The sequence below is a fragment of the Salvelinus sp. IW2-2015 genome, linkage group LG4q.1:29 (assembly GCF_002910315.2).
Source record: "Salvelinus sp. IW2-2015 linkage group LG4q.1:29, ASM291031v2, whole genome shotgun sequence".
Taxonomy (NCBI): domain Eukaryota; kingdom Metazoa; phylum Chordata; class Actinopteri; order Salmoniformes; family Salmonidae; genus Salvelinus; species Salvelinus sp. IW2-2015.
In genome coordinates, this window is record NC_036842.1 from 69083267 (window position 1) to 69093892 (window position 10626).

Sequence of the window (10626 nt, forward strand, 5' to 3'; positions counted from 1 at the left end):
CACACACACAGAGACACACACACACACAGAGACACACACACAAGACACAGAGACACACACACAGACACAGAGACACACACCACAGACACAGAGACACACACACAACACAGAGACACACACACACGAGACACACACAACAGACACAGACAACACACACACACACACACACACAGACACACACAAACACACACACACAGACACCACACACACACACACACACAAGAGGACACACACACACACACACAACACACACACAGCACACCACACCACACAGAGACACACACAACACACACAGACACACACACACACACACACACACAGAGAACACACACACACACACACACAGAAGACCACACACACACCACACACAGAGACACACACACACACACCAGAAGACCACACACACCAGAGAGCACACACACCAACACGACAGAGACACACAGACACACACACACACACACCAACACACAGAACACAACACACACACAGAGACACACACCCACACACACACACAGAGACACACACAACACACCACACACAGAACACACACACACACCACAGAGACACACACACACACCACACACACTAGACCACACACCACACACACAGAGGAGACACCACACACACCACACACACAGCACACACACAGAAGACACACACCAGAGACACACACACACACACACAGAGACACACACACACGAGGACACACACACAGAGAGACACACACACAAGAGACACACAGACACACACAGAGACACAACACACGACACGACACAGAGACACACACCACACACCACACACACAGAGACACACACACACACACACAAACACAAGAGAGACACACAACAGAGACACACACAGAGACACACAACACAGAGACACACACACAGAGACACACACACACAGACACACACAGGACACACACAGAGACACACACACAGAGACACACACAGAGACACACACACACAGACACACACACAGAAGGACACACACACACACAGAGACACACACAGACAACACACACACACACACAGAGACAGAGACACACACACACAACACCACACAGAGACACACAGAGACACACACAGAGACCACACAAGACACACACACACACACACACACACACCAGACACACACACACACACAGAGACACACACACACAGGACACAGACACACACACACACACACACACAGAGGACCACACACACACACACGACACAGCACACACGACACACACACACACACACAGAGACACACACACACACACACAGAAGGACACCCACCACACCACAGAGACACACACAGGACACACACACACACACACACACAGAACACACACACACACACACACAGAGACACACACCACACCCACACAGAGACACACACACACACACACACACACAGACACACACACAGAGACACACACACACACACAGAGAACACACACACACACACAGGGACACACACACAAAGACACACACACACACACCACACAGAGCACCACACACACAGGGACACACACACACACACACACAGAGAGACACACAGACACAACACACACAGAGACACAGAGAGACACACACACACACACCACACACACAGAGACCACAGAGACACACACACACACACACACCACACACCACACACACAGAGACACAGAGACACACACAGACACACAGACACCACACACAGACACCACACAGACACACACACACACACACACAGACACACACACACACACACACACACACAGACACACACAGAGACACACACACACACACACAGAGACACACACAGAGACACACACACACACAGACACACAACACACACACACAGACACACACAACACACACAGAGACACCACACACACAGACAGACACACACACACACACAGACACCACACACACAGACACACACACAGACACACACACACACAGACACACACACACACAGAGACACACACACACACAGAGACACACACACACACAGAGAACACACACACACAGAGACCACACACACACACACACAGAGACACACCACACACACAGAGACCACACACAGACAGAGACACACACAGACAGAGACACACAGAGACACACACACACACAGAGACACACACACACACACAGAGACACACACAACACAGAGGACACACACAGAGACACACACAGAGACACACACAGAGACACACACACACACACACACACACACACACACACACAGAGACACACACACACACAGAGATAGAGACACACACACAGAGATAGAGACACACATACACACACAGAGATAGATAGAGACACACATACACACACAGAGAGAGAGAGACAGATTGAAGTTGGAGCAGCAGCACGACCAGGTGGACTGGGGACAGCAAGGAGTCATCAGGCCAGTACCCTGAGAGCATGGGCTCAGGTCTTCAGAGGAGGAATTAGAGGGCATACTTAAATTCACACAGGACACCGGATAAGACATGAGAAAATAGTCCAGATATACAGACTGACCCTAGCCCCCCGACACAAATATTGCAGCATAAATACTGGAGGCTGAGACAGGAGGTGTCGGGAGATACTGTGACCCCGTCCGACGATACTCCCGGACTGGACCAAATAGGCAGGATTAACCCAACCCACTTTGCCAAAGCACAGCCCCGCACCACTAGAGGGATATCTTCAACACCAACTTACCATCCTGAGACAAGGCCGAGTATGCCACGAAGATCTCCCCCACGGCACGAACCCAAGGGGGGCGCCAACCTGGACAGGAAGATGACGTCAGTGATCAACCTACTCAAGTGACGCCACCCCTCCTAGGGACGGCATGGAAGAACACCAGTAAGCCAGTGACTCAGCCCCTGTAATAGGGTTAGAGGCAGAGAATCCCAGTGGAGAGAGGGGAGCAGGCCAGGCAGAGACAGCAAGGGCGGTTCGTCAGTCCCATTCCTTGCCGTTCACCTTCGCACCCCTGGGCCAGATTACACTCAATCATAGGACCTACTGAAGAGATGAGTCTTCAATAAAGACTTAAAGGTCGAGACTGAGTCTGCGTCTCTCACATGGATAGGTAGACCATTCCATAAAAATGGAGCTCTATAGGAGAAAGCCCTGCCTCCAGCTGTTTGCTTAGAAATTCTAGGGACAGTAATGAGGCCTGTGTCTTGTGACCGTAGCGTACGTTTAGGTATGTACGGCAGGACCAAATCAGAAAGATGGGTAGGAGCAAGCCCATGTTATGCTTTGTAGGTTAGAAGTAAAACATTTAAATCAGCCCTAGCCTTAACAGGAAGCCAGTGTAGAGAGGCTAGCACTGGAGTAATATGATAAACATTTTTGCTTTTGCACGCTTTGTTAGCCTAGATAGCTATGTCTCCTCTCCAACGAAAGTGTATTGCTATTTGAACCAAGCCTCTATTAGCTTGGTTTCTGCTGTTTGACTAAATGAGATGTCCCTTTGATAAAAGCAGTGTATTGCTATGGGTTGCCGGGGGCAGGACTGCAGGGTAGGGGGAGGGGTAAGGTGCTCGACAAGGCGAGGGTAAACTAGTTATGATATGTTGTACCTCTTCACTCATTACAACGTTCCCACTTGCCTGCCCTCCCTAACACCCTCTCCCCCTGTAGCTACGGAGACACCCCCCTCTCTCCACATCTCCAACAGACACTAGCAGCTCTTGAGTGCTTCTGCTTCCTCTGAACATTAAACAGGTCAGGGCTCTTCTCTTCCCAGATTGCACTACAGCACAGCGTTTCCATGGCTGCCTGCGTTGTCATGGGAGTCAACCTGAGATGCTCTAACAACAATGGAGTGGAGTTTGTCTGAAAGAGACTATGGTGTATGTCTGTCTGTGGAGGGCCCTGTAATGGAGACCTGGGGGAGACGGTCTAGAGACTGACTGAAAGACTGACTGACCAGCAACCATTCCAGTTCACTATTGGGGTTTGTAGTTCCAGGGCTATAAATTATATTTTGTCCCTTTTGAGATCAGCAATCAAGTTATCTTTAGCTCCTAAATGATGCCATTGTAATAGCATCTTTAAACAGAATCCTTAACAGCAGCACCAGGACATTCTGGCAGACAGAGACTCTTCTGATTAATAAGGCACTAATCCTGTCGTTGGAGTGTAAATACACTTTGTCTCTCCCACTTCTAACTGGTTTTCAGTACAATATATATTTATTATATATTGTATTATAGCTTTATCTGATATATTTGTCTGTCTTTGTCTTGACCATTTTTGTTCCAGATGAACTGATGTTATTTAGCACTCTTCAAATAAAAGTTGCCCTTTTTTTACAGCTCTCCTCACAGCTGCACTTCTTCTTCCAAAAGCCTCACATTCCATATGCTACAGTTTCCTGGAAATGTGTTGAATTGCTGAAATCTGTGATACATTTTTATAGGTACATTTTCTTGGATCAGTCCATATTATTATCTTGGATTTATGAGCAATGATTTTGGTTTGTTCCAAGGATAATTCATCAATGCAAAGCCATCTTATGCATGAAAATAACAGATCCTTGTAATATTGACCACAATGTTATGGAATGGGCAGACATGGAGTGTAAATGGACAACCATGTTGAGTATTGTTAGGCTATACAACGCTGTATGCAAACCTCATCACTGCAGCTTGATACAATGGAAATAGAAACCTGACTAATGACTGGCTGAAAATAAATGCTCACACTACTAAACCCAGATGGATTCCCTTAATGGTACACAATTACCCACCTCATTGTGTCTCCCTCAGCAGTGTTCAGAGAATATGACAGTGGTGGTCTGACTCAAGATTTTTTTTTATAGATATCCTCCTCTGTGGAAATCCCTCTAAGCCCTTGTTTTGGTTCAAGCTCCAGCCTTTGTCTTTGCATGGGTAAATCACTGTTACATTTGCCCAAAGCTCTGAGGAAAGAGAGGAGAGAAGGAGGAGAGAAGGAAGGAGGGGAGAGGTGAGGAAAGGAGGTGAGAGAGAAGGAAGATGAAGGAAAGGAGAGAGGGGAAATGGCTCACTAGCATGAAGCAGCACTATACTGTTCAAATGTGATCAAATATTAAAATGTGTTTCTGTATTGAAAGGTAGAGGTAGGACTACTGTATCTTCTCTGATAAGCTAAAACTATAAATCTTGCATTGCGAATGTATAGCATAGACTCAGTAGTTGACTCATAATCTTTAGTTGACTCATAATCCATAAGGCAATGATGTCTTCAGAGAATCACTTAGTAGGCATTCATATACAGTACCATATGTTTTCATGACAAAATTGTGTTTGTTGGACTGGCCAGCTCAGAAGACCTCCACTCTGAAAAAATGTGCTGAATGTGGAGCTTTAGGCTTAGAGAGAGAGTCAATGATGTGACATGTGGCTGCAGGCAGAGGGTGGGCTTTTGAAGGGGTGTCAGGATAGTGAGAAAGATAAGGAGCTGGCTTTCGCTCTCTTTCTGCAGCCCTCTCCAGAGGTGATGAGAGAGGGTGACAGGACTTGAGGCTGAACACACACACACACTCCTCCAGCTGCTGCTTTTAGTCCATACATCCTGTGGTTGGATCATTTTTATTCCTTATTATGAGCTCAGGAGGCCAGGCTCTGTCCATCTCTCCTATTGTAGCTCCCCTGTAGTGATGGAGTCAGCAGAAAGAGAGCCTGCTAGGCCAGACAATGTTACTGTCATGGGAGCAGAGAGCACATGTATACTCAAACAAAATAACACAGACATCATTACCATTTTGATGTAAAATTCTTGTCCAGGCAAATCTGTTAATGCTTTCTAGGGGCTCGTATTGCACTAGAACATTCAGTTTGTTAATATTTCTTCTCCTCTTTCTGTTTTTCTCTCCTCAGATGCAAATGAGAGGTCAGCCAAGAGATTCTCTGTGGATGGAGTCTTCAATTATACCTCTCTGCTCCTCAGTAGGGAAGATAACATGCTCTATGTTGGAGCACGAGAGGAGCTCTTCGCCCTCAACCTCTCTGATATCAGCAGAGTCAAGCTACAACGTAATGTAAGTGGGCACGAGTGTGTGTCTGTGTTTTGAGAGACATTCAAGAGGTTGCCTATTTTTCATAAGTAGTGGATATTAGACATAGTCATAATTGATACTATTTCTGTGCAATAAAATAAATTCATCTGGGAGTATGCTTCAAAACGAATAATCCATCTGCATAATGAAATAAGTATCAACATGGCATATGAATGGCACCTGTTAATAATGACCTCATATAGTGGAGGTGGTTTGGGACTTGACCTTCTGCATGGCCACCACCTCAGCTCACCACAGTAAGTCTAAACATAGTGCAAATCAAAGTAGACACAACAGCCCAGCGGCCCTAGCTGAACTATTGAAACATATTTGTAGTGTTTCTAGAGGTGCTATGTAATACCCTCAGCGCTCAGATACACTTCACAACAGTGTTGTATTGTAGTGTTTCTAGAGGTGCTATGTAATGCCCTGCGCTCAGTACACTTGTTTCACTAACAGTGATTGTATTGTGATGGTTTCTAGAGGTGCTTATGTAATACCCTCAGCGCTCAGATACACTTCACAACAGTGTTGTTTGTAGTGTTCTAGAGGTGCTATGTAATACCCTCGGCTGTCAAGATACACTTCACAACAGTGTTTGTATTGTAGTGTTTCTAGAGGTGCTATGTAATACCCTCGGCGCTCAGATACACTTCACAACAGTGTTGTGTAGTGTTTCTAGAGGTGCTATGTAATACCCTCAGCGCTCAGATACACTTCACAACAGTGTGTTATTGTAGTGTTTCTAGAGGTGCTATGTATAATCCCTCAGCGCTCAGATACACTTCACAACGTGTTGTATGTAGTGTTTCTAGAGGTGCTATGTAATACCCTCGCGCTCAGATACACTTCACAACAGTGTTGTATGTAGTTGTTTCTAGAGGTGCTATGTATACCCTCAGCGCTCAGATACACTTCACAACAGTGTTGTATTGAGTGTTTCTAGTAGTGCTATGTAATACCCCGGCGCTCAGATACACTTCACAACAGTGTTGTATTGTAGTGTTTCTAGAGGTGCTATGTAATACCCTCGGCGCTCAGATACACTTCACAACATGTGTTGTATTGTAGTGTTTCTAGAGGGGTATGTAATACCCTCAGGCGTCAGATACACTTCAACTACAGTCAGATTAAATTTGTTTAAAAAGTTTGGGTTTCTAGAGGTGCTATGTAATTACCTCAGCGCCAGATACACTTCACAACAGTGTTGTATTGTAGTGTTTCTAGAGGTGCTATGTAATACCCTCGCCGCTCAGATACACTTACAACAGTGTTGTAGTGTTTCTAGAGGTGCTATGTAATACCCTCAGCGCTCAGTATACACTTCACAACATGTGTTGTATTGTAGTGTTTCTAGAGGTGCTATGTAATACCCTCGGCGCTCAGATACCTTCACAACAGTGTTGTTTGATAGTGTTTCTAGGGTGCTATGTAATACCCTCAGCGCTCAGATACACTTCACAACAGTGTTGTATTGTAGTGTTTCTAGAGGTGCTATGTAATACCTCAGCGCTCAGATACACTTCACAACAGTGTTGTATTGTAGTGTTTCTAGAGGTGCTATGTGAATACCTCGGCGCTCAGATACACTTCACAACAGTGTTGTAGTGTTTCTAGAGTGCTATGTAATACCCTAGCGCTCAGATACACTTCACAACAGTGTTTGATTGTATGTTTCTAGGGTGCTATGTAATACCCTCAGCGCTCAGATACACTTCACAACAGTGTTGTATGTGTAGTGTTTCTAGAGGTGCTATGTAATCCTCCGGCGCTCAGTTAACACTTCACAACAGTGTTGTATTGTAGTGTTTCTCTGTGTGCGTGCTTGTGTGCATGAACAGTAACCGTGGAGTCAGGGTGAGAGATGTGTGGAATTATATAATGTACATGGTTGGTGTATAACATCTTGTGTACACTGTCTCTTTTTACAATGTTCTACAGTAATACATATGATATATATATACACACACAGTGGGGCAAAAAAGTATTTAGTGCCAGCCAATTGTGCAAGTTCTCCCACCTAAAAGATGAGAGGCCTGTAATTTTCATCATAGGTACACTTCAACTATGACAGGCAAAATGAGAAAAAAAATCCAGAAAATCACATTGTAGGATTTTATGAATTTATTTGCAAATTATGGTGGAAAATAAGTATTTGGTCACCTACAAACAAGCAAGATTTCTGGCTCTCACAAGACCTGTAACTTCTTCTTTAAGAGGCTCCTCTGTCCTCCACTCGTTACCTGTATTAATGGCACCTGTTTGAACTTGTTATCAGTATAAAAGACACCTGTCCCAACCTCAACAGTCACACTCCACCCACTATGGCAAGACCAAAGAGCTGTCAAAGGACACCAGAAACAACATTGTAGACCTGCACCAGGCTGGGAAGACTGAATCTGCAATAGGTAAGCAGCTTGGTTTGAAGAAATCAACTGTGGGAGCAATTATTAGGAAATGGAAGACATACAAGACCACTGATAATCTCCCTCGATCTGGGGCTCCACGCAAGATCTCACCCCGTGGGGTCAAAATGATCACAAGAACGGTGAGCAAAAATCCCAGAACCACACGGGGGGCTAGTGAATGACCTGCAAAGAGCTGGACCAAAGTAACAAAGCCTACCATCAGTAACACACTACGCCGCCAGGGACTCAAATCCTGCAGTGCCAGACGTGTCCCCTGCTTAAGCCAGTACATGTCCAGGCCCGTCTGAAGTTTGCTAGAGAGCATTTGGATGATCCAGAAGAAGATTGGGAGAATGTCAGATGAAACAAAATTATACTTTTTGGTAAAAACTCAACTCGTCGTGTTTGGAGGACCAACGAATGCTGAGTTGCATCCAAAGAACACCATACCTACTGTGAAGCATGGGGGTGGAAACATCATGCTTTGGGGCTGTTTTTCTGCAAAGGGACCAGGACAACTGATCCGTGTAAAGGAAAGAATGAATGGRGCCATGTATCGTGAGATTTTGAGTGAAAACCTCCTTCCATCAGTAAGGGCATTGAAGATGAAACGTGGCTGGGTCTTTCAGCATGACAATGATCCCAAAAACACCGCCCGGGCAACAAAGGAGTGGCTTCGTAAGAAGCATTTCAATGTCCTGGAGTGGCCTAGCCAGTCTCCAGATCTCAACCCCATAGAAAATCTTTGGAGGGAGTTGAAAGTYCGTGTTGCCCAGCAACAGCCCCAAAACATCACTGCTCTAGAGGAGATTTGCATGGAGGAATGGGCCAAAATACCAGCAACAGTGTGTGAAAACCTTGTGAAGACTTACAGAAAACGTTTGACCTCTGTCATTGCCAACAAAGGGTATATAACAAAGTATTGAGAAACTTTTGTTATTGACCAAATACTTACTTTCCACCATAATTTGCAAATAAATTCATTAAAAATCCTACAATGTGATTTTCTGGATTTTTTTTCCATCATTTTGTCTGTCATAGTTGAAGTGTACCTATGATAAATTACAGGCCTCTCATCTTTTTAAGTGGGAGAACCCTTCACAATTGGTGGCTGACTAAATACTTTTACCCCACTGTATATGCCATTTAGCAGATGCTTTTATCCAAAGCAGCTTACAGTCATGCGCGTGCAGATTTTACGTATGATTAGTACTGGGAATCAAACCCACTATCCTGACATTGCAAGCGTCATGCTCTACCAACTAAGCTACAGAGGACCACAGCTGTGTTCTTTACAGCTCTGTGCTGTGTCTTTGTAATGTATGTTGACACTTCCCCTCTCCTCTAGCTGACATGGAGCACCCATGAGAGGAAGAGAGATGAGTGCAGTTTCAAAGGCAAAGACCTACAGGTGAGGACATTGCGCTGTATTTGTGGAACTCCAGTGGCAGTGTTTCCACTGTTTCCACTGAAAATGAACTGCCAGTACCAATGGAAGTTTCCATTTAAGTTGTACATTTCCATTCAGTAGTGATGGCCTGCGTACATTTTTTTTTATAGCCAGACAAATTGCTATGCATCCCATCTAAGCAACCCCTCTGTGATTGTAGAGAAACCTCAATACTGTGGGAAGTACAGTATATTATCAAATGGCAATATTGTATGATTGATTCCTGATTTGATTGATGGGTTGGGGGACAAAGGCTCATAGACCAGGATCTTGAAGAAGACACTAATCAGTGTTCTGTGTGAGACAGTCACTCAGACATTTTGGACACTGCTAGCAACAGGCCTCCCAGGCTATTTGAAAGCAATTCATTCTGGTAATGTGGAAATATGCTTGGAGGGTCACCCAATGAGCTACTCCACTCAACTTGAGGAACTTTCCCTCCAGAACGGTTTGTGGGAACCTATGAGTCATATTAACGATGCTCTCTCCTCTACTGTGTCTTTAATGCAGACTGATTGCTTCAATTACATCAAGATTTTACTGCGTGTGAACAGTACCCATCTATACGTGTGTGGAACCTACGCCTTCAGTCCAATCTGTGCGTACATAGTAAGTGTGTGTTTGATTTCTTAGCATACAGTTCCACCATGCCTGTGTTGTAGAGAGAACCACCATGCCTGTGTGTTGTAGAGAGAACCACCATGCCTGTGTGTTGTAGAGAGAACCACCATGCCTGTGTGTTGTAGA

General features: G+C 45.0%; 1 protein-coding gene across 1 annotated transcript in view; it reads left to right on the forward strand.

Moving 5' to 3' along the window:
* The window catches only part of LOC111962434 (semaphorin-4B), a 98092-nt gene that overhangs the window by 61948 nt on the left and 25518 nt on the right, over positions 1–10626 (forward strand). The window contains exons 3-5 of the mRNA XM_023985519.2: positions 5843–6003; positions 9778–9840; positions 10390–10488. Coding sequence (XP_023841287.1) covers positions 5843–6003; positions 9778–9840; positions 10390–10488 — 323 coding nt within the window. The remainder of the gene's footprint in view (positions 1–5842; positions 6004–9777; positions 9841–10389; positions 10489–10626) is intronic.